This window comes from Tympanuchus pallidicinctus, unplaced genomic scaffold, assembly GCF_026119805.1.
Source record: "Tympanuchus pallidicinctus isolate F22 unplaced genomic scaffold, pur_lepc_1.0 scaffold5, whole genome shotgun sequence".
Taxonomy (NCBI): domain Eukaryota; kingdom Metazoa; phylum Chordata; class Aves; order Galliformes; family Phasianidae; genus Tympanuchus; species Tympanuchus pallidicinctus.
The window spans coordinates 16,537,633-16,562,128 of record NW_026294769.1 but is presented as its reverse complement, the minus strand read 5'-3'; the positions used below and the strand labels follow the sequence as shown (position 1 = coordinate 16,562,128).

Below are 24,496 nucleotides of genomic sequence, written 5' to 3'. Positions count from 1 at the left end.
GGCCGAGCTTCTCGGGCCCTGCCGGCGCTGCCCATGGGGGAGTGCGGGGTGCCCGCCCAGGTCCAGCTCTTCCTCCGTGCCTGCGAGCAGGGCGACTGCGAGACCGCCCGGCGCCTGCTGGGGCTGCCTGGCGGCACCGCTGGGTCGGCGGCCACCTCCGCCTGCGGCACCGAGGAGGCGGTGGAGCCCCGCGGAGAAGCGGCCGCCGCCTCCCCTGCCCCCGCCGTCGCCGTGGACTGCACCGACGAGGCGGGCAACACCGGGCTGCAGTTCGCCGCGGCGGGCGGCCACGAGCAGCTGGTGCGGTTCCTGCTGCGGAAGGGGGCCTCGGTGCAGAGCACGAACCACTACGGCTGGAGCCCGCTGATGCAGGCGGCCAGGTAGGGGCGCCCGCTTCCCCGCCGCGCCGCAGGCCCGGGGCGGGCGGACACCGGCCTAGGCGGCGGCCGCCTACAACCTCCGACACCTGGGGCGGAGCAAGCGAGGGAGGATCTCGCAGGGGCTGGGCCGCGGGGAGCTGTGATTGCGCTGAGGGGGCGGTCACCTGTCGACTCCCCAGATGGCGACCCCGTGGGCCGAAAGATTTGGGTTGAGTGTTCTGGTCAAGTGCTGAGTTTCCTTTTTCCTCCCCTTCCTACGGCCGCGTAGGTATGGAAAGGGCATGAAGGGGTGCGGTGGTTGACGCTTGAGCAAACTCAGTGCAGAGCCAAGGTGCCCCGAAGCCTTCACCTGAATGTGAAAGCACTGCCTGCCCCTCATCTGTTCAGCCGTACTTCATTTTCTGTTATTTTCACATCTACCTGTTGAAAAAGCATCTCTGATATAACGTAGATTAAAGTAAATGGGAATAATTGATTTTGCCTGGCTTTTCCTTCCTTTAATAAATGGAGAAGGATAACCTTCAGCAATAAGCATACATAAAATGATTCCTTTGGATGTTAATGACAGCACTGGATCTCTGTGCATCATACCCCTCTATCATCTATTCACTGCAGGGCTGCAGAAGGCTCTGGTATTGCTGCTGCTTGTGTTTGTGTTTATCTTCACGTACAGAACGCTCTGTGGAATTACGTATTTTGCAAGATTTGAGAACAGTATGAATTGAATGTTTGGTTGAGAGGTTTTTTGTATTTTTTTTTTCTTTCATAATATTAAAATACTTGGAAGAAAAGGATCTGTTTGAAAGTCAACATTCTCCTTTCAGTTAAAGCCCACAGAAAGTTCCCAAAGAATGAGTCACACAGCTGGTTTTCCAGTAAGAACAAGGAAGACAGGGTTCAACAGTTCTGTTATTTCGTGAAGGTTAAATAAGAAAAAAGTACCAAAAACATTCTTAGATTTTTTCTTTAATGAAAACCTTACACTCCTTCTCCAGAGACAATAAACCAAATCACCATAGCCTGCTGATTGTTTTAAAGAAATGACTTGTTACTGTTTGAGAAGTGCAATAGATACAGAAATCTGCAGAGAAAGCTTAAAGTGGCAAAACTTTTTTTTTTTTTTTTTTTTTTTTTTTTAATGGATAACTAAAAAGGAAATGCAGTAACTATACAGACATACTTTCCAAACTTTGCGCATGTTGAATTTTCTGGCTGTGTTTAGTTCTCTTGAAATTGGTGAGATAGCATGTATGTATAAAAGTAACTATGTTTCCAGTGACTGCTGGAGCTGCTGTAGTGATGTAGTGAAGTGGAAAGGTTTACACCAGAAGCACTACAGAGCTCTTGGAGGCTTCCTTCTGCAACTATGTGTTTTCTGCAAGTACACCAGGGTGTTTGAGTCCCATGTCTGCACTTAGTGGTTGGTTGCGTTCCTGGGGATTTCCTCAAATAACAGTTGTTTCTCTTTAGCACGTGAAAGGAACTTTCAGCATCAAAATTTGATTGTGTTTAACCCTGCACACGCATATAGTAATGCATGGTAGCTGCAATGAGCTGCGCAGAAGTACATATCCTGTAAATGTTTTATGTTTAGTAAAATGAGAGATTACTTCTGCTGAGGAGGGGTCTAAGGTTCCCATCTCCTCACTGTGAGCTAGCTGATTGAAGGGTGGCCTGTATGATATTCTTTCGATGAAACCAGCGTCAGAATCCGAGTTTCAAATGTTTCACACAAGAAGAGTTTCTCTGTTTCCCCAGTGCTGAGTTCCCTTATAATAACAGTGGCTACTTGCTATATTGTTTTCTAAGCCTTATAAGAACATCACACCTGCCTATGTTGACTCTGACCCTTCTTTCACTATGGGAGTTGGTTCATTTTTCCCAACTACAAAGCAGGGGATGATGCTATTACAAAACATGCCTTACTCATTTAGTAGTAAAGAGGGTATTTATTTAAGATCTTTACAAGCGAACTGACTTTGATCCCCAATGCTAATATAGGCCTTGGAATACAAGGTTGAAAGTGACTTCAAGGCCTGTAGTTTATAGAAGCTATTCTGTTGATGGCCTGAAGGTAGCGTATCGTTGCTTTGGCCAGAGCTCTTATATTGATGTCTAGTTTATGGGCATGGTCACTGGTGCATGTGAAACATTTTAGGAAGGTGCAGTCCGCAGCTTTTGATTGCTCCCCTCCAGTAAAGTGATCACGGCTTCATTCAGTAATGTATGCATTGAATAATAGAATCATAGAGTCCACAGACTTGGAAGGGACTTTTAAAAGTCATCCAGTCCAGCTCCTCTGCAATGAACATGGATATCCGCAGTGAGATCAGGTTGCTCAAAGCCTGGTCCAGCCTGGCCTTGAAGGTATCTAGGGATGGGGCATCCACCACATCTCTGAGCAGCCTGTTCCTGTGCCTGACCACCCTCACTGTAGAAGACATCTTCCTTATATGCAACCTAAATCTACCATCTTTAAGTTTGAATCTACCCTTTTAGAGTTGCTTATAATCCTCTACAGTAGGCCAGTCCTTTCCATTAGTCAGTAGGCCAATTTGGTAATGACATTTTTTGTGTTTGGAGTATGTCAGTTTTCAAAGTATGTCAGTAGCCTCTATGATTATTTCATACCTCTTTCTTTCTCTCAAGGTTTGGACACCTAAGCGTGGCTCACATCTTGCTGGAAAATGGTGCTGATCTCAACGCACAGAACAAATTAGGAGCCAGTGTCCTCACGATGGCCTGTAGAGGTGGCCATGTCAGCATGGTAAAATTGTTGCTGGAATCTGGAGCTTATGTAGACAATTATGACCATTTTAGCACAAATGTGCTGAACAGCAGCAGAGATGACCTTCCTGACATCACTCCATTAATGGCAGCTGCACAACATGGACATGAGGCAGTGGTACATCTGTTACTAGACTGGGGAGCTGATTGCAATTACACTGTGAAGACAATGGGCTGGAGTCCTTTAATGCTGGCAGCGGTTAGCGGTAAGGTGAGCTTAGCACAGCAGCTCATGGAAAAAGGTGCCAATCCTGATCACCTCAATGTACTGCATAAAACGCCTTTTGAAATCTCTGTGGGCTTCAAGCACAAAGACATGAAGGACTACCTGGAATCTCTCACAACGATTAGAATTCATACAGGTATGGAACATTGTTTTTTTCTTTTGCATTCTCGAAGTTTTGATCCTGTATTTGGAAATTGAAGGAGTTAATTTGTATGTACACTTGTGTTCTTTAAAATTTGTAACTGGACTTCTGAAAATGTTGGAGCAGGTGCACCTACCTTGGGTGAGGCAGGAACGCTTGGCTTTGGGCATTTTTCTTCCACATTAGTGTAACATTAATAAATAAAATAATATTTATGCAATAAAAAGTATTCAGAATATCTTAAATTTCTATAATGTTTTCAACCCTTTATTTTTTTTTAACATTTAAAACACATGATATAGATGCTTATTTAGAAAGAAGATTAATAAAGGTCTGAAGAAGGAGTGACATAAACAGAGTAAGGTACCAAAGAAAGGATGTCACAAACTGAGGTAAAACTTAAAAAATACAAAATCTACAAATATAAAATGCATTGTAGTGAGAGACTAAAGGTGTTCCTTTTGTCTAGTTTCCTGAAGTAACTAAGAGAAGTGATTAATAAAATGCCCACATTAAGGACAAGGACTCCAACACTAAAGGGCCTTTTTCACTGATAGCTGAAGGGAAAAAAAAAAAAACAAAAACAAAAAAAAAACCAAAAAAAACAAAAAAAAAAAAAACAAACAAAAAACCCACAACAACTTGAAAGTTCAAAGATAGAGGAATTTAAATGGCAAACAATATATTGTGTTTAGTGGTGAAGTTTAGACCTCGACTGACTTAGAAGAGTCACTATGTTTCTGATCCCAAGGGAGGGGAATACTTAAATGATTTCAGGACTTTATAACATTTGTAAGCAAATTTCTCAAACATGAATACGCCTGAATGTGTGCACAGACTGTGCTAACGCACATATAAACTGGATGAAAAGAAATTTATTTCAAAGCAAATCTCAAGTAAAATGGCATTCAGAAATTTTGCTTTTATGGTGGTTTTTATTCTGCATTGTAATGCATATATTATACACTGAAAGAGATAAAGGAACTGATAAAGAAGCAGCCTGTGACTGTGCTGTCAATGAATATGTGATGGTAGTTTTAGCCAAGAGAATTGAAGGATATAAAACAATCTTATTACTAGATGATCTGAAGGCTAAGGAAGATGGGAGCAAACTTTTGACTGCAACACTTTTTATCCAAACTTCAACATTAAGTTTAGTACCACATAATGAACCAGAAGGGCAGAACGGTATATTATTTGCTGTTAGTAATTTTCTTTTTGAATTACTAAGTAAATTTGTATTCTGTTGACAGGATATTTTTCTGTTAATCTGTATTATTCTGTTACTATTCCTCCAATTTCCTAGGTTTTTCTTTTTTATTAAAGGTAAAGGCTGAGCCTATTTGTTTTCATCTGTCAATTTGAAGTGTTACAAATGCCTTACACTAGTTTTGCTAAGATATTCTGGATTTATTCATTTTATTTCTCCAGAAGTTTGTTTATGCTGACAGCAAGAGGATCTGTAAAAGCTGCAAGGCAGGATAGGCTTTTGGTTTTCTAACAGAAAAGTTTCTAAAGTTTTTGCAATGAAATCTAAGGATAGGACTGACCCTAACAAACCTTTCCCGGGTACTTTCACTCATTCAGTTCTAGTGGTAGAAAGCCTTCAGGGTGCGTTAGTCCACTCTAAGCTCTCTGCAGCTTGTGATACCTGGAGAGGTTTATTTAAATCTTAGCTAATTATTTCTCTGTTACAGTGCAGGGTAGATAACCCACAATCCCAGTCACCTACTTAAAGCTTGTTAATTTTTACTTAAATTGATTCCTGCAGGTCAAGCTTCCCTTGTACTTCAAGAAGGAAGGACAGAAATCTGACACTTCCTTATGATTCAGAGGAGGTTTGAACTCAGTCAGATGCTGACTTCTAGGTTAAGTTTGGGGCAACAACTTTCACACAGCCAGGCTGCCAGGTAGAACTGGCTGACTGCTGACATTTGCTCTTGACCACCCTCTGAGAAAGAGACCTTGATTGGTTACTTTACACAGAATCAGGCATCTGTGGGATTTGCTAGTGCAGTACCCTCTGTTTTGCATGTAAGTTCTGTGCATGTATAGTTAGCTTGATGAGTCTTGAAGGCCTTCTGTAATCATTCAACTTAAAGGATGGAAAAGGTGTGCTTAAGCTAGAAGAATGGAGTTGCATTAAAGCAGATGAGTATTCTTGCTACCTCATCTGAGGGGGTGTTTCCACCAGCAGAAGAGTAATAACTAATTGCAATGGAGAACAGAGGAAAAATATTAAACATCTGAATAAATTTCCACAGTGATGTTTGACCATGGCTTTAGTCTACTCTAGCACTGCAGTCTGCATATCCTGTGGAAGGCAACAAAAAAGGAACTTGTCTTCTGGGCCACTACCGTACACAGGACAAATTGCATCCCAAATGAATGCACCTCTTTTCTCTGGGATGCTTTCGGTAACGAAATCAGTACTGCCTCTGAAGGCCTGGGCGTTGCCTGTGTACAGTCCTTGTCCTTACTTCAGCTTACACGGGCGGTAGTCCTTCCTTCTGGCATCTCCTTGTGGTCCCCTGCTCCCTTAGGCTGCCTCTCTTCCAGACTTTGTGCATGCCAAATACACAGTCTCGTCCTTTCCTCAAATGATCTTTTGAAATGTTTTCTAACAGTGTGCTTACATATGGTTCCTTCTGTTAGCAGTTTCTTAATCAGAAGAAAACATAGAACTGACAGTTTCTTCTGTTATTTCAGACTTTCCAGCAATTGCCTTTGTTCAGCATTTTCAAGTTACTTTTTAAATCAAGCTATGAACATTAACCTTTTCTGAATCAGTCCTGGGAGACCTCTCAACATCTTGTTTTCTTTAAAGTCTTCTTGGCCCATTGGCTCTAGTGTCAGTAATGCCTTGGAAGACAGAAGGAAATTTATTTTTCTGGTTTGAGTGGAAAGTGCAAAATATGTCACTATTTTTCCCTCATCTGCTGCAAAATCAATGGTTTCAAAACACTGGGAAGGCATACAGAAGGAAACATTCTTCACTCAAAGTATTAAAGCTGAAATAATTACAGTAGGTTTTTTGGTCATGATGATCTAGGAGTGATGGATTTCTATTAATGTGCAAATCGCATTTGATCATCACTATTATTTTTGTGACCTTCACAAGTTAACCTGTCAGTACTTGAGACAAAGTGAAAAAATGGGTCATCTTACAGAACTCTTTTTGAATCACTTTCCAAAACAATCCTGTAGTGTTTGATTGCTAACTGTTGTACAGAGGGTCTCACCTGACCACAGAAGCATACCGTGGTTCTCTAATTGATACTTAGATCTTCCAGGAAGGAAATACAGAAATTTCCTAATACAATTTCCTGATGCAGAATGGAACTTGAAAGGCAAAAAGCCAGTACCAGTGCTACGGTGCTACAGTGTTTAGCCTACAGGTTTACAGTGTTTACCATACAGGTCATTCTTACTAAAGGGAATAAAAGTGATCTGTGCATTCTTTGTTCTTATAAAATGTATATGCACATATTTATTTAATAGTATAATTGTGAAGAATTCATTTTTTAAAAAGTTTTTGCTGTAAATTTTTACAAGAAATTTTTGCATTTTAAATATTGTTAATAAAAGTATTTATGCTTTTCAGATACAGAGAAGAGGCAACCTGACATCTTTCATGCTTTGAAATTGGGTAAGCTGGAAGGATTTTTCTATTGCCTTGTTCCTGTAACCACTCAGTGTGCTTATTTGCTAACATGGGAAACTGAAATGTGTTCTGTTTTCATGACTGCTTTTTTCCCTTTCACTTTTAAAAGTACAATTATTTCTGTGGTTTGAATTTATTTTTCTTCCCATTCCAACATGAGAAAATGTTTATGAGATCCTGGTCATGTCCTTTGTGCCACAGTGGTGTGATTTAGTGCTTTCTAAGACTGTGCTACTTTAACATGACATTTTTTTCTTTTATACGTTAAATTCAAAAAGCAGATTTGCTAATTTTTTGCAAACAGCATGCTGACCTCTACTCCATATAAGCATTGTAATTGCTATTAAAAATTGCTTCAAGAAAAAAGTGCTTCAAATCTTGTCTGTTCTCTCATGACGAAGAGTGACTTTCGTGAGCGCATCATTGATGAATCTATTTTGTGGAAAGCAGAAAAAGCTAGATCCATCCTGTTGATTTAAATTTGATCCAGACTGTGATGGGTTGCATTCCTGGTGACTAACTGCTTTCTAGTTATCTATTTATCTTCTTAAACATGGGAAGAATATTAAATCTTAGGAAATTAAATGTTACATCCAATGACAACATGAGAAGAGTCCCATGAGACCTGTGATAGTCTCAGGAGAGATTTCCTCCTTTTCCTGTCATTCTTCCCTTACTTGGGCTAAGATGCCCCAGGCAGTGGGGCTAATACAGTCCTGATATGCACTGGGCTTAGTAAGCCTGTCTGGAACTGTACACAATCTGTGGCATAGAAAATCTGATCTGGTGACCTTCTATGATGTGTGAGTGACAACATTGGTGGACAAAGGGAAGGCAACTGATGTCACTTAGCTGGACTTGAGCAGGGCCTTTGCCATGGTTCCCCACCACATCCTTATCTCCAAATTCAATGGGTGGAACACTTGATGGATAAAAAATTGGTTGAAAGGCCACAGACAGAGGGTGATTCATGGTCCTGTGCCTAGGTGGAAGCTGGTAATGAGTGGTGTCCCCAGGGGTCTGTTTTGGGACTGGTTCTCTTTAACATCTTTATCAGTTACATCAATGATGTAATTGAGTGCATCCACAGCAAGTTTGCTGATGACACCAAGCTGAGTGTGCAGTTGACAGTGGAAGGAAGGGATGCCATCCAGAGGGACCTCAACAGACTGAAAAGGGGGGCCTGAGTGAACCTAATGAGGTTCTACACAGCAAAGTGCAAGGTTTTGCACTTGGTCCGAGGGAATCTCAGGTATATATACAGACTGGAAGTAGCAGTCCTTGAGAGCAGCCCTGCAGAGAAGGACCTGGGCATCCTGATGGATGAAAAACTTAAACATGAGCCAGCAGTGTTATCTTGCAGCTCAAATGGTATCCTGGGCTCCACCAGAAGAGGGGTGGCCAAGCAGGGACAGGGAGGTGATTATTCCTCTCTTCTGTGCCCTCATGAGGCCCCATCTGGAGTATTGTGTCCAGGTCTGGAGCCCCCAGTACAAGGAAGACAAGGAGCTGTTGGAGAGGGTGCAGAGGAGGGCCACAAAGATAATCAGAGGGCTGGAGAATCTCTCCTAAGAAGAGAGGCTGAAGGAGCTGGGCTTGTTCAGCTTGGATAAAAGAAGGCTGAGGGGCAACCTCATTGCAGCCTTTCAGTACCTAAAGGGAGCCTATAAACAGGAGGGGAGTCAACTCTTTGAAAGAGTAGATAAGGTGTAATGGTTTAAAGGTGAAGGAGGGAAGATTTAGGTTGGATGTCAGGGGGAAGTTCTTTAATATGACAGTGGTAAGGTGCTGGAACAGGCTGCCCAGAGAGGTTGTGGATGCCCCATCTGTGGTGGTGTTCAAGGACAGGTAGGATGTGACCCTGGACAATCTGGTCTAGTATGAAAAATGAAGGTTGGTGGCCCTGCCTGTGGCAGGGGGGTTGGAGATTCATGATCCTTGAGGTTCCTTCCAACCCGGGCCATTCTGTGATTCTGTGATCCATAGAGCACTGAAAGCTGTTTGTACCCCTGTGGTACATGCATTGAGAATTAGTAAGCTTCAGCTCAGCCTTGAGTCAGTCAGATTTCAATTCATCTGCCCTTCTCATACTTGTGAGACCTATAGTTTGAGGTTTGAAAATGTTATTGCTGGGTCAGACGTAGTTTTAGGGAGCCAAATGAATATTAGTCAGTGTTTTCTTTTTTGTTTGTTTTATAAACTACTTGGTTATAAAAAAGCTTTGCTGCAGTAAGAAGTGACAGGACCCCAGAATTCAATTCTGAAGTTTCTGTGGGTTCCAGGGTTTCTGTTTAACAAAGTCTGTGATGTACTTCTAGGTTAAAAAAGGCCACTTGATGTCTTTTATTGAATTAAGACATGAAAAATCAGTTCTGTGCTTTCTATTTCCAAGAAATTAGATTATTATTGTGGGTGGCATGGTGCCTGCAGGGCTTATCTGGAGTTCTGACAATCTTTCCAAGGAAAGTACTGACATCATTGATTCTGTTGAGGGAAATCCATGTCCTGAAGCAGTATATTAAGTTGTCATTTTGTTTTGTTTTAGTATGTGAAAATATTTTCATTGGCACAGCAGTTGTGGGTTTGTTTCTTTTTGCCTCTATTTCTGCAATGGTACATAGTCAATCAGAGATCTTTTTTTCTTCTTAGCTTCTTCCATCTTTTGTCTGCCATACGACATCAAAAAAAGTAAGGGAGCTGGGTGAATTTAAACTCTCTTCAGAAGATGGCCCTGACTAACCTCATACATTTTTAAAAAATTCCTTTTCCTCTCTTTAGTATGACTTAGACAAAAAAAAATTAGACAAAAAAAACTACCCATATTTTGTATAGCTTTTTGTAATCTTGGTGACTATCAGCCTCTTTTAAGTGGAAACTTGAACATTAGGTTTGCTTTAAAAAAAGATGACAGGAATAATGCATTATTTTTTATGAAGGAGTAGGGAAGATTGGAGATTTAATTTAAATATCAGAACCAGAGTTTAAAAAAAGGACTCCTTTCTGAGTACAAGAAAGTTGAGCACTGTAATGGACTCTTTCCCTCAGAGGCTGTGGCTTCTCAATAGCAGTGGTTTTAAATAGAAGAACCACCCTTGTGGAAGGAGTTATGGGCCAGTATGACACTGGATGTTGCTTTTTCTACTTAAGTAAAGGTCCAACACCTTTCAGAGTGTCATTGTACTTTTTGATTCTAGAATTGTGTCTTTCTGTGATTTCTGCCTATGGAAATTGAACAGGGATCTTAATCATGCTGAATGACTGTATCTGAGCATCACTGCTGTTTCCTGTGCATCATCTTAGGACAATTTTATGGAAAAGTTACATACTCTGCATGAGATATTCTGTCATTTGTACAGCCTTTATGGCTTAGTTATATAAGCCATTTCCAGTTAATGTAGGCCAGTGTCAGCAAATCTAAATATGTATTAATTCACTGTCTGAGAAGTTATCTACTGCTGATGTGTAAATTATTTTTTTATCACTGTTTTGCAGGCAACTTTCAGCTGGTTAAAGAGATAGTTGACGAAGACTCAAGTCAAGTCAATGTTACCAATGTTGATGGTGCATCTCCACTAATGATTGCAGCTGTAACCGGACAGCTGCCTCTTGTCCAGCTCCTTGTTGAAAAAAATGCTGATGTTGACAAACAAGATAATGTTCATGGTTGGACAGCACTAATGCAGGCCACATACCATGGGTAAGTTAAGTGCTGTTAGGGTCTAACAGAAATTTCCATCTTCTTAGAAAGCCTATACCAAACTCGAGGCAGCCACCTTTGCTTGTGCCCTGTTTTCTGGTCCAAAATCCATTCTTACAATTCCCCTCTTCAGAAGTTTTCATTAACTTTTCCAAAACATGTTTACCAGAAAACTTGTTTTCTCTAAGGCTGGTTTATAAAGAATCAAAACCCAGAAGTTAGGATGGGTACTTCACGTGTAATCTCAGTCCTACAGTTGGCAATATTTAAATGCAGGAGGCTCCTGTATTCAGGTACTCCTCTTGTCTGTGAAAACAAGGACTGAAAATATACTCAAAAGAATCTCTGCTACCCCTTGCTAGAAGCAGTTGGTGGAATGACCTCTGCAAGCAAGTTCTATGTGAGCCAAGAACTCTGAAGGATCGAGTTACTCTGTGTGCTCTGAAGGTGCAGAATGGGAAAGCAGGATGAAGAACACATTTTTAAGGAGTAGAAGAAAAGTAAGGGAAGAATGCTGAGGAGCTACATTGAGAGTATGCAGAGGTTTTGTTAGAAGACAAGAAGAACATTTGTTCTTCATTTTAGGTTGACTTTATTTGGTGTGTCTTCAGATAGAAGTAATTCTCTGAAGTGGAGATGCTGAGATCTGTTTCTCAGCTTCTGTGGTAGAGTTGGTTGTCAACTATTGCTGCTTAAGAATATTTGTTCTTTTGAGTTGGTTATATGCGACTGTTTTTATACAAGGTCAGTCTCGAGGAATTTTGTATTGAATATGTTTTCCATAACTTTGCAGTCTGTTGACTTATTCTGTAGGCTGTAGTACAGTATTGGTTCTAATTTGCAAGGCAAGTCCTGCTTACTTTTTGAAGAATATGAAAAAGGAGAGGGATTGATGAGGATTGCATGTTCTGTTATGCAACTTGCTTTTATGAGCTTTTGCTAGAAGATGTTTGTAATATCACTTATTGCTGATCTTTTTGTGCATTCCAGACATTTCAATGAAATATCTATCTCTAAGTGAAGACTGTCTGGAGTTCAAAATTATTTTTAGTCACTTTGGCTTTTATTATATGCAATTTCTTAGCTGTTACAAATATGAAGTTGTTTTTATTTATTAATGATGTTTTATAGTGATTTCTGGACTGATCTTTGTATTTCTACCTGCTTTATGCCCAAAATTTCACTGGTAAATTGGCAACAAGTTTCAGGATCATTTCCAAAGAGCAGCTTAAGAAACTAACTATTTAAATTAGTTTTTTAAAGCAGACTTTCTGCATACCAATTAGTTCAGTTTGTAGTAAGAAAAAGTGTGTGACAAAGGAATCATGGGAGCTCTTGACTAAATTGTGGACAAATTTTGTACGTGGTTAGCTATTGCAAAGGTAAAACTGATCTGTAATTGAGAAGAAATGGTGTAAAAGGATAGAAATGAAGCACTGGTCTTCTCTCTTTATCTCTTTCTCTCATATAAGCAATGCATTTTTTTTTTCTCTGCCTTGAAGAAACAAAGAAGTTGTAAAGTATTTGTTAAACCAAGGAGCTGATGTCAATCTTCGGGCAAAAAATGGATACACTGCTTTTGACTTGATAATGCTGCTGAATGACCCAGGTATGCTATTGCTGAGAGCACCAAGGAAGCGTTTGTAATTGCAACATAAACAGATAAACTCTTAAATTCTGAAAGTTACACTGAGGTTCCTACAGATGATTGGCTGAGGTCCATGCCTTACTGGACCAAGTAAGGATAGTGTCTGAAAAATATTTTTCCTGAATTAATTGTTCAGACAGAAAAATAACCATATGAGCTAATTGAGTTTATTCCTCTTGTTTTTGTTTTTGAAGGTACTCCAAAATGAGGTGCTTTTGTCATCAGATCCTGTTCAGTGTTATTTAATTGTTGTGGCTCATGTGTTCTGTAGTGTCTTTAGCACTGAACTAGGAACTGGAGCTAGAATTTTCCACTGAATAAGCAGCAGTGTAGGGTCAGGACAAAGAGAGTGCAGTCATAGAATCACAAGGTTGGAGAGGACCTACAAGATTATCTAGTCCAACCATCCTCCCATTACCAGTACCACGAAGTACTAATCAATTTCACCGTTGCAGAAAAAGGAATGACAAACCTCAACAGCAATTCACCAGTTCATGTACTTGAGCCTATTTGGAAAAATGTAGGTAGGCAAGCATCACTTCCACATACAAAACTAAGAAAAGTCACATGTTAGTCTTCAAATTGTTAGCTACGGGAGTTGCTTTCGGAAAAATCAGCATGCTTTGGAGAGACCTCAATTAGATTTTATTGTAGTTTGTTTAGCCCAGCTAATTTGGGACTTTATTGTTGACCTCACCTGGTACCTAAATTACTTTTTCCAAATTTGAAAATCCATACTGCTACTGGAATTAGTGTGTTTTCTCTGTATTTACTCAAGATAGTGTTTTTGGTCACTAGCATGTATCTTTGCTTTGTCTAAAGTTGATAACTAATAGTATGAAATTTTAGAAAATGAATACAGTGAATATATTTTTCATATGATTAACTTCTTGTAGGACCAAATAGTTCATCTTGTTGCCTTTCAGAAAGAGGAATATGTTGGTCAGTTCTGTCTGCCCTTCTGAAAGTCTTTCCTTATTTCTGTGTAAAACACAATTTTACAGAATATTTTTTTGCTTTCCTGTCCTCATCTCATGTTTGTTCTTTTTTCTGCCGCTTCCTTTCCTTTTTTTCTTACTTTTTTCTCTCTCTTTTTTTTTTTTTATTTTTTTCTTACCATGTCTTTTCAGTCCCTTCATTGTCCAGGCTGAATATCTCCTTTCTCTTTGGGATTTAATTTCAAGCCTCTTTTCTGCAACCTGCACTTGAAGAAAGAATATTCATTTTTCTCTGCTCTATTCTATGTCAGGTGAGAAAAGGGAGCACCAAAATGCTGTTCTGAACTTATGCAGAATACCAGAGCAGGCAGTTCACTTGGTCACAGCAGTGATTTCAACTGAATCATATTCTTATTTATACTGCTAAATATCTTTAGAGAGGTGATGGTAAGACTACAGCTCATCGTGTGGGGAGAAGGGGGGGGAAACAGGACAAGAAACAAAGATGTCAGTACTCATCTGCATTGAGAGTTTTAGATTTATTATTAAACTTTAGTGGAAATTACAAGAAAATCATCAGCATTATCAGTTGTGGTTTGGCAAAGCAAAATAGAATAAAAGTTATCTTTATTTCTTTTAGACACAGAACTTGTACGGTTACTCGCATCAGCATGCATGCAAGTAGACAAAGACAAGAATAAAATGAACAACAGATCATCTTTGCCTTCTTCCAGAAGTAGGCAATCCTTAAATGTCCCAATGCTGCCAGATGACAAAGGAGGTCTAAAGGTAAATGCTTTTATTCATCCTTCATGTGTGAAGCAGAGAAGTAGTTTATAACTAATTTGTAACTAGTTGTTGGGATCTTTGCCTTTCTTAATTCCTAATTGGCAGTGTTTCATAGTTTTATGAAATGTAGTATATGTCCAGTTTTATTTCTCTTCAGGTAACAAGGCAAAGAGAAGACTTTTAAAGAAGAGTCAGCATCAAAGTATATTTCAGTGCCTAGAAGCAGGGGTGATAATTAAATAGTGGAAGGTACTACATTCATAAGTTTGGAACTGAATTTCCATTATGATCCTAGTTTTAAATCATGCAATGTAATCTAATTTTCATAGGCTTTTCCTGTACCCACAACTAATCTTCTCTTCTTTGGAATGGGAGTGAATGTGTTACTGGATTTTTTTTCCATCTCCTGACACACTGAGAAGCTGCTTTTTATGTATTTGTTCTAGGTAGAAATTGCAACAGTAGTTCTTTATATTTTGCTTTTGTAGTTGACACTAGAAGGAAGAAAAATGATGTAGGAGTGTAACAGAAATTAGGGTTATGTATTCGAAAATTCTGTGATTGTGTGCAGGACAGCCAAAGAAACTGAGAGGCTGTCTCTGTCATCTAAATGTAAGAATAATAAAAAGGAGGCGTTTAGATTCATCATGAAGCAGCAAGTTTCTAGGAGGATGTGTAGACTTCATTTAAATCATGAATGGAAATTTGAAAATTATGAAGATCGTAGCAGACCTCTAATATAAAAAGTGGAAGAACGTGCAAGAGTGGAGGGCTTACATGTCCTCTGTGTAGAGTAACTGCAATGCTGTTATCCTTAACTAGAAATTAGCAATTAAGCAGTAGGAAAAAACAGTGGGTGCCACTTGAATAAGGATATTGTGACTTATGTGGTCTGTCCTCAAAAAAAGAAGAAAAGAACATATTAGTTTATTCTGTTGTTGTTGCTGTGTTTATTTGCTTAGGTGAACATGTTTTGGTGATTATATGCCTCTGTTTCTTTCCATTTTGAGCTCACAGTTTTTACATAAACGGTACCAGAATCTTGGAAACACATGTGCTAATTTCCTGACTATTCCTGACATGAATTTTGAAGATCATTTACAGTTCTACTTTGGAATCTGTTCTACAATTCTTGAAGTGACTAGTTGTTATTTTCATATGATTATCCTTTGGTACGAATTTCAATGGACCTTTTAGGAATGCAGTTATCTATCTTTGCCTAGTCTTTGACTGCTGTAAAGCAGATCAACTCCTGCAGAGATATGGGGCAAGGGCCTGAACTGGAATCATGTAGGATTTCAAGGTGAAAGTAGAAAAAAAGTAATTTTGAAAGATTTGTCACTGATGAAGATTTAAATATGAATATTCACATTTAATATATTTATGTGTATCACACCCTGATCCCTGGTTTATTTCACCCAGAGAGAAGACAGTCACTACAGCGTACTTCAGTGGCACACCCTGTGCTGTTCTCTGCTCTTGCCCAGTTTCTCCCCTTCTTCAGAAAGTCGTGCTTGGACCATATTCCACAACTTTTAGAATGTTTTAATGTTTGGTCTCAAAGCAACAAAACTTCATATTATCTACAAGTCTTAATCAAGTACTTTTCCAGCAGAAATTGTGTTCTATATAATTCTCCTGTGTGTGTGTTTAAACAGATAGATAGTTAGAAAACTGTAAGCCTAGATAACTTCCTCTTGCTTATAATGCTTTATTAACTATTTTGTCTGATTGTATTTTCCACATCTTATTCTTCTTATAGTGTTTGGAGAGTAAAAATGACATTCTCAGAGTTGCTGGGTGGTCATCAAACTTATCTTGCTTTTGACCAGTGTGAAAGGAGAATGCCTAAGTGAGGATCTGTCTTTTGCAACAGCTGTTCTTCCCTGTGGACAACTTCTCTGCATGGAGCCAGGACTGTAAAACAAATTGCCCAGAAGTTTTCAGTTAGGTATTTATGGTGACTCAACCAAAACATAAATTTTCTATCTAGATCAATGCAAATGACAAAACATGGAATCTTCTGAATCACAGGAAATGGAAGAATGAGAGGGAACTTCAGGGGCCCACTTGCCTTTTTTTAAGGAGAACAAATGAGTATGACAGGAGCTTCCTTGACAAAGTTTCTAGTCTCCTTTCTCTCACTGTGATGAAGATCTCATGACCTCCCTCCACACCTAGTTCTACTGCTTGTCTATTCCTAAAGTCAAATTTTTTTCCCCCTGATCTAATCCAAATTTCTCTTGCTACATTCTATGTTGATCGATTATTTTTCAATTATAAGTGTCCAGCTTCATCTTTAGAAGAATTACATAAATATTTAGATATCAATTTCTCTTCATTCTCTTATTTACTATTTTCTCACTCAAATTTCCTTGTTTGCAGGCTATGGTTCCTAAATTTCATATTATTTCTAGTATGTCTTTATCTGTTTTAAGATGAGGTATCCAAAACAAGTCATGAAATTCCAATCAGGGTCCTAGTTGTGTATCTCATTGAATGGCTGGAAACATACCTCTTATCAAGCAGCAGGATTCTGTAGATCTGTTCTTACAGGACCTATACTTAGTGGGATGATGCAACTCTGATTTCCATTTTTCTACAGTGCAGCTGCTTTGCTGCTTATTCCTTTTTATGTATTTTACACTTGATTTTCTCTTCTTACTTATCACCTTGAGTCCTACTGAAAAATGTAAATTTATCGGTATTATTTAGAGCATCTGTCCAGATGTCTTACACAAATTATACAAAATAAATTCTGTTTCATCATTGCTTTTATTAATGAATATTTCCAAGCTCATGTTTTATTCCACTAAATATTTTCTCCCAGTTTCAGAGTAAATTGTTGCCAATTTGTTTCTTAGTATGTCTTTTGGTCATGTTGCTTTCCCTAGATTGTTTTTACTAGGAGCATATTTCCCTCATTCATTTAGAGTGTTGTACATGGAATAGTGATGAGCTTTATTAATGTCAAGCTATGTCAAATTTTCTCCTCCCTTCAGCCCACTTTAACCAGTTATCCTGACAAAGAGAAAGATTGATTTGGTGTGATTTATTTCTGACAAACCCATGCCAACTTTCTAATATTGCTATAAACATCTAAGGTATTTCTCAAGTGGCAGCACCATTTTTCTAATCTTTGATACCACTGCATTCTCCCATTGCTACTAGATCTTGGCCTTTTGACAGACGCTATTTTCATCTGTCAATACATTTATGTTACTTGGCTTTTTTCAACCTAGTTTAAAACCCTTTATTCCAGCTTCTGTATGTCTGTGAGACAAAAGGTTAATGGACAGGCCACAACTGCTGCAGCAGCACACTGAAGACTCCAAAGCTCAGACGAGTGTACTCTAAGCCCAGAAGACAAATGAACCTCTCTGCTAGAATTCCTTTCTTACCAGAGAGTAGTACAGGTGTTCTGTACTGTAATGTAGTGGCTGCTCTTACTTTATTTCAGGTGACTTTGTGATGAGAGCATATGTTAAGAAATCAAAAGCACTGTAAAGAGTGGCAAATATGAGAGGAACTTACATGTGATCTTTTTGCTCAGTGAAGTTATTTTGATCCCTTTACAAGCAAACCACATTGTACAAGCAGTCCCTTTTGTAAGCTCATTGTTCTCCACATTAGAACTAGAGGGATTTTTTCACCCTTTGATTTCCTTTTGGCAGGTGAATAAATGCTGAACTCTGTGGTTTTTGTTTCTTTCTCAGAACCATTTGTCTCCATTGCCTTTTTCCTTCAGGTCTTTGTTGCTGAAAGTAATGTAAATCTTTATTAATTATGGCTCCAAAGAGATACAAAGGTCTGAGTACTTTGTCCATTACTAACACTCTGTGCAGATTTTAAAATCATCTTAATGATCATTTGCTAGAGTGATTGATTTATGGGAAATAAGTTTACAGCTTATATTGCTTATTTCTACATTATGACAGCTGGGAAGAGTTATATCAATAAGCAGTTGAAAATTATTAAAAGCCAGGGAGAGAAAGGGACATGTATGGTGAGAGTAATGGCTAAGTATAAAAAGTAATCCACAAAAGTACGTGTCTGGACTGGACATCATATAAAGCAGTCTTGATGAAGTACTATAATTTTTAAATGACTAAATTTTTTAAGTGCTCAGAAAGCAAAGAATTAAGAACTAATCAGACCATCTTTAGAATCTTGACTTATTTGCCTCCAAGCCACATGAAATTTAATACAAACTGTATGGGTCTTCTTAATATAAACTGTAAGCCCTATGTAGCCTAGAGAAATGTAACAGGGGAACCATCCTCCATACTGGAAGCATCTTGCATCATCCATCTAGAAAAATACAGAAATCTGTAATCTATTTAGATAAAGTCTGTTTTGAGAAAAGTTCGGACATTATCCTTATATATGATATACCTACATAGGTAGGGGCTCCAGGTGCAGTAGTGCTTAGGCAGTATTGTTTTCTGTATTGTTTTATTTCCTTGCCTTGTTCTTTGGCAGACTATAGTCTCTTTCCAGTCTGGGAGTGTTAAAGTTACCTGTACAGCAGCACTATATGTATTGTGAATCTTGATTTCGACAGTAACACTGTCAGAACTCTGTTGGTTTGCCACTAATTTTCAAAATCTGAAGGAGAGGCTTCCATGCAGCTCCAATAATTTCTATGTGTGCCTCTAAGAAGAAGAAAATATGCATTCCCATTCATTGATGCCATAGAACAGAGGAATGGATGGTAAAATTGAAAGTTGATTGTCAGGTCAAGTATTTGCCATGTAGCTGTAAAGATTTCTGGCTCAAATTAAAACAATATTGTTGTCTACTTCATTTTTTGAGTTGGTGTGCAAAAGTATTGTAAGCTATTTTCCAAATGAAGAATAAGGACAAAGATTAATCTTACCTATGCCTGATGAAGGAGGATTCTGTTGATATTTGCAAATCATTTTAAGATTGCATTTGTAGTTTCACCCTGGAACTCCTTTGTCACTGCAGTAAGAGTTACCTAGTTGTACATTTCTTTTCCTCGTGCTTTTATTTTAGTTGGAACTAAACTGTTCTTTTTTCCTTCTCAATCCAGTCTTGGTGGAGCAGGATGTCCAATCGATTCCGCAAGCTGAAGCTGACTCAGACATTGCGCCATGGATTTTCTTCCAATCAGTTTGGGCCTTTTCCTGATGAACCTGAATCTTCATTAAATTCCACCATGAAGGCAGTTCCACAGAGTGACACAAACTCCTCTGGAACTACTGATGTTCCTATGGCCTGGGTCACAAATAACGCAGGTAGTGATAAAGCTGGAGTTGTCTGATAGGAAGTGAGCTCTTATGGGGTAGTTGAGATTATATTATTTCTGGTTTATTAGTTCTTGTTCAGTTTAGTGTAGCTGAAAGGTCACAAATTCTATCTGTATGGTATAGAAAGAGATACATTTGTATCCCTGACTGTTGATGGTGCTGAATGTTGAGGGCAACCTTCTTTCAGCAGGGAAATGCTACAGTAACACTGGTACTGCTTTGTAGCAGGAACTCTTAAATTTGTCAAGGAATGGACAGCTCACTCAGGAGTTGTTCCTATCCTCCATAAAATAATTTATATTGTGAAAATCAGTTTGTTTAAAAGCAATCTGAGAAAAAACGTCCAGAAAAGCCCAAGTTATAAAGAACACTTACTGAAATTGCACAGTTCTTTGTGCAAAAGTCCCACAGTTTGTAATGTGAAGAAAGACTACTGACTTCACTTTAATTTAGGTATATGAGGCATCAGTGGAAAATGCGATTCTCTGTGCTTACTGAGGCTACAGCTGCTGAATGTTTTAGAATGGTTGCACTAGCTGATCTTAGAAATCTTTTTGAACCATAATGGTTCTATAGTTCCGTGCAAACAAAAGCTATCCTTAAGAATAAAAAGCAGGGGCATGCAGAAAATAAAACTTCATTTATGTATTTTTCAGGTGTAAACACTGCAAAAGGAGGGAAGGATGATGAATTATTGACAACCATGGTATGTTAAACATTCTTGGCATGTTCAGAAGATAATAAAGTTAGTGTTTCCTTGTGTTGTTTGTTTTACTTTTGCTTTGTTTTGTTTTTGTTTTACATGATATACAACTCATATACATTACAAATAGAACTATCACTGGTTGGTAGTCAGTGGAGTGGAACTGACAAGCTGTGATACATATGTTGTTCTATAGACTAAGAAGTAGTACAAATAGTACAGTATGACAGCTCTTGATGAATGCTGGCTTCTTTCATGAGTTATCCTTTTGTGTGATCAGCAACGAATTAGTAAAATAGATTGACTGAATGGCTGATTACTCACTGACAAGTGGTACACTGTGAGAAAGACATGAAACAGAGCAATCTGAAAGTAAGAAATAAAGTAAACCGTAAAATAGTTTAGGATGTATATTTATATTATTCTGTTTCTTCTTTTGTTGTGCTTTATCTTCAAGTTCTCCTACAGGTTACTCCATGGAGATGTCATTAAATTTGGTTGGTGATCTTTTATTTTCTGTTTTAAGAAGATTGAGTAAATTTTGATAGGATTCACTGACAGAACTCCAGGGAGCCAGTATCACTTGTGCTGCTCTTTCCTTTTTTTTTTTTTTTTTTTTTCTTTTTTTTTTTTTTTTTTTTTTTCTGGTGAATACATGTAGGGCAGGAACAAACAGGTTTTCAGTATTTCCAGGTGTCTTATCTAGGAGATCAGAGAGGACAGCTTTACCAAGCATCCTGTTTGTTGTTTCTTTGGAAGTTGCTTGTTAACATTCCTGTTAAAACTGATGAAGAAAGGGACAGTTTGTGCCACTTCTTTGTACTAAGTGAATGAACTTCCTCATGCCAATATGCACCTTGGACTCTGTCTGTTATTATGTGCTATGCATCTCCACAGATGGTACTTTTATGTCTCATTTCCATTTAATTTTGTTTAAAAATGCATTTGTCTCCATCTTTTTATTTAACTTGGAAACAGCATCGTTAGCACCCAGGAAAATTCTAAGAAGAATCTCACTTCTGTTTTCCTTTCTTTTTTTTCCCTCTCTCAGTTGAGAAGTAGTGCTCCATTTACCAGGCTGCCTAGCGATAAATTGAAAGCAGTGATACCCCCTTTCTTACCACCCTCCAGTTTTGAGCTTTGGAATTCTGATCGAACACGAATCAGCAAAGATGGCAAAGCTGAACAGATGAGAACTGCCTGGCCACAGAGAGCAATCAAGCATGATTTTAACAGTAGTGGGAACTCAGATGTAGTAAGCAAATGAAATATGTAAAAATAATACTGTGTGTTATTATGTCTGGGGCATGCTGGCTGGTGAACCACATCAGTTCTATGTTTAGAAATGATTTTGAACCTATTGTCTTTGCAATGTCTTCTCCTTTTAAGGTCTGCTTTTTAGGAAGAATACATACCTCTGTGGGAGGAATGTAAATGGTGTGGAAGTTTCCTGTGAAATAAAATGTCTTATTTGATGTTCACTGGAACAAATGACTAGACATAAGGAATTTGCTGCAAACTGCTAAAGTGACTATTGCTTCCATCCTTATGTATTAGTTGCCAAAGTAGGCATAGCCATTCTAGAATATCTGAAGCTGCTCTAGTTCTGAAGACAAGCTGTGGGAGAAGAAGGTTTCTCAGTTTTTTAGGAACTGGGAGGAAGTGAAGAAAAACTGCTGAGATGTGTCGTATGCAAAAATATGCTGGGAAGTTTAGTAAGTGATAATATTTTACCAATTAATGATCATGTGACCTTAACAATCTTGACAACCTTTGCTCTCCTAGTTGCTCACAGAGAAGATCCTACTTCTGAAAATTGGACTCTAATATCGTAGTAAACTTTATTTTACTAGTCCAGACGTGTATTTCCTGTCAGTTCTAGAAATGTGACAGTGAAGACATTTTAGAATGATTTTTTTTTCTGTCTTCCTGTTTTAGGTGAAAGTTAGCTTAATACCACCAATAAGGAGGTTTAGGTGGAATGTGGTACACTAGGGCAGGCTGGATGCAACCTGGTCTAGAGGGAGGTATCCCTGCCTATAGCAGAGGGATTGGAAAACTAAGTGATCTTAAAGGTGCCTTCCAACCCAAACCATTCTATGATTAGAAGGAATTGATCTCAGGAAGGTAAAGTTTAATTTATCATCCTAAAAATGATTGTGGCTCACATGTATAAAGAGATGAGCAAAGCATGTAGAGGAGGACTAGCCACTAGCTACATTTCTGTAGGGAAAGAAATGAGAAATGTGTTACTCAGAGAATAGGAACAGGGGAGAGAAATATTGTAAGTCAGAGCTGGAAGAAGTTATTTGAGTAACAAGTTAAGAAGCACAAAAAAGCTGAGCTTTAGGAGTCATATATCAAATGGTCAGCAGTGGCCAATAGTGTGTAAGGAGAATTCAAGGAAGTTGCAGACGTGGTTGAGCATTTGGCTAGCATGTAGGTATATCTTTACTGCATCAGTTGAAATGGTAAAATGATGCAGGTAGATGTTTACATTGAGGAGAATATGAATATGCAGCTGGAGGAGAGAAAGGTCATGTTGCTTGTTGCAGCTTCATTAGTAAGAAAGAAGGATATTAAGACTGAGAAGGAGGTGGTAGCTGTTCTATAAGATGGGAGAGACAAAAAAGGATTCTGCATGAAAGAAGTTTTACTTTTTTTTTTTTTTTTTTTTTTTTGCCACTAATCACAATTTTTTCTATATTTTTTCACAGGTGCATTGCATCTGCTCATTTCATGTTGGCCAAAGGTTAAGGAGGCCTAATACCTTTATTATGATGTCATTTTTTTTCATTGAAGACATATTCAATATACTATATACATTTATATAAATAGAGATTTAAATATGTTTGTATAAATATACATGTATATGCAAAGAAATAATATTTTGTATATCCTTCTGTTTCTTCATTGAAAGATCCTGAACTTAAATTGTGTAAAATAGCTGTTGAAGTTTAATTTTTGTTTTGCTTAAGGAAGATAATTTTTTTTTTCTTTTTCAGACATCTGTTAGTAAAGGCACGAGACCAGTCAAATTACCAGCATTTGCAAGAAGACCTGCATCTCCTTCAAATTCTACCAATTTCAACCATTCTCCTCATTCTTCTGGTGGATCCAATAACATTGCAGGAATTAATAGGCATGGAGGAGAACTGCATAACAGATCAGGTACCATGCTGCTATCGTTTTTAATATAAAAGTCACTTGAACCTGATGCACAATCAACATTTCTATGAAGTGTTGGAACAGAAGTGAACTTTGGACACCTACATAAGGAAGCAAAAGCCTCACATCTGTTGCAGAGGTCTCATAGGTTAACTCTTCTATCAGAAAAACTTTTTTATTTTATTGAATCCACTCATGGTGATTCAGATGTACACTTGTCCATTACAGCATGTATTTCATGGAGCTTGCATATGTGGCTTGAACTGTATCTGCCAACTGTAAAGAAAATATGGTGAAGCAATGCAGGAAATGTATCCAAAGAGGATGAAAGTCAGCTGCATATGTGTGTATGCATGTAAACAAGGTTGGCTCCTCTCCTCTCATAGCTGTTTTTTTGCTCCTTTGCTGAAAGTTGCGGAACAGATCTGAACCTTGAAGTTCCCTCATACACAGTCAGTTCTAAAGTGATAGTGAATGGTGAAGACAGGTGAATTGAGTACTAACAGACCTTTAAAATTGATGATCTCCTTGACTCTGTGTGTTGTTTTTTCTTTTGTTTGTTTGTTTTCCTTAGGTGGCAGTGCAGACAATGTTTTATCGCAGATTGCAGCCCAAAGAAGAAAAGCAGCAGGCTTACCTGAACAGAAGCCCAGCCAACACAATAGTCCAGTCCAGGCAACTCCTTCATCCACCCTGTCTGACATGCAGTGTGCTCAAACAGCTGGTAATGGACACGTAGTAAAGATACAAATGAATGTAAGTATTTCTGCTTCTAAATTAACTTATTTTAATAGGTCACATGTCAGTCGTGAGTGATTGATGAGTACAGCTGTGTGACATTGCAAAGCCTAAAATTAATTAATTAACTGCTAAAGCAGTGGAAACTTTACAGTTTTACAAACCTTTCTTGTAATTACAAATACACAAAGGATCAAACCTAATAATGACATGCAATTTTGCTTTATTGTTAATTTCACTTTATTTTACAAGCAGTAAATGTAATACTTGATTTTGAGGCATATATTTTCTGTTATTTTGAATTCACATTTCATATGACTTCCATCCTTGACTCATAATTGAG

The 24,496-nt window shown here is 38.4% G+C and overlaps 1 protein-coding gene across 2 annotated transcripts in view; it reads left to right on the top strand.

The window, feature by feature from the left end:
- The window catches only part of ANKS6 (ankyrin repeat and sterile alpha motif domain containing 6), a 36,252-nt gene continuing 11,756 nt past the window's right edge, over positions 1-24,496 (top strand). The window contains exons 1-11 of one of the 2 annotated variants that reach the window (XM_052704310.1): positions 1-380; positions 3,030-3,529; positions 7,140-7,184; positions 10,692-10,896; positions 12,399-12,505; positions 14,123-14,271; positions 19,328-19,532; positions 20,201-20,250; positions 21,299-21,502; positions 23,253-23,418; positions 23,990-24,171. In XM_052704310.1, the coding sequence (XP_052560270.1) occupies positions 34-380; positions 3,030-3,529; positions 7,140-7,184; positions 10,692-10,896; positions 12,399-12,505; positions 14,123-14,271; positions 19,328-19,532; positions 20,201-20,250; positions 21,299-21,502; positions 23,253-23,418; positions 23,990-24,171 (2,160 nt within the window). In that variant the 5' untranslated portion in view covers positions 1-33. The remainder of the gene's footprint in view (positions 381-3,029; positions 3,530-7,139; positions 7,185-10,691; positions 10,897-12,398; positions 12,506-14,122; positions 14,272-19,327; positions 19,533-20,200; positions 20,251-21,298; positions 21,503-23,252; positions 23,419-23,989; positions 24,172-24,496) is intronic. The other variant, XM_052704309.1, reaches the window with a different exon arrangement.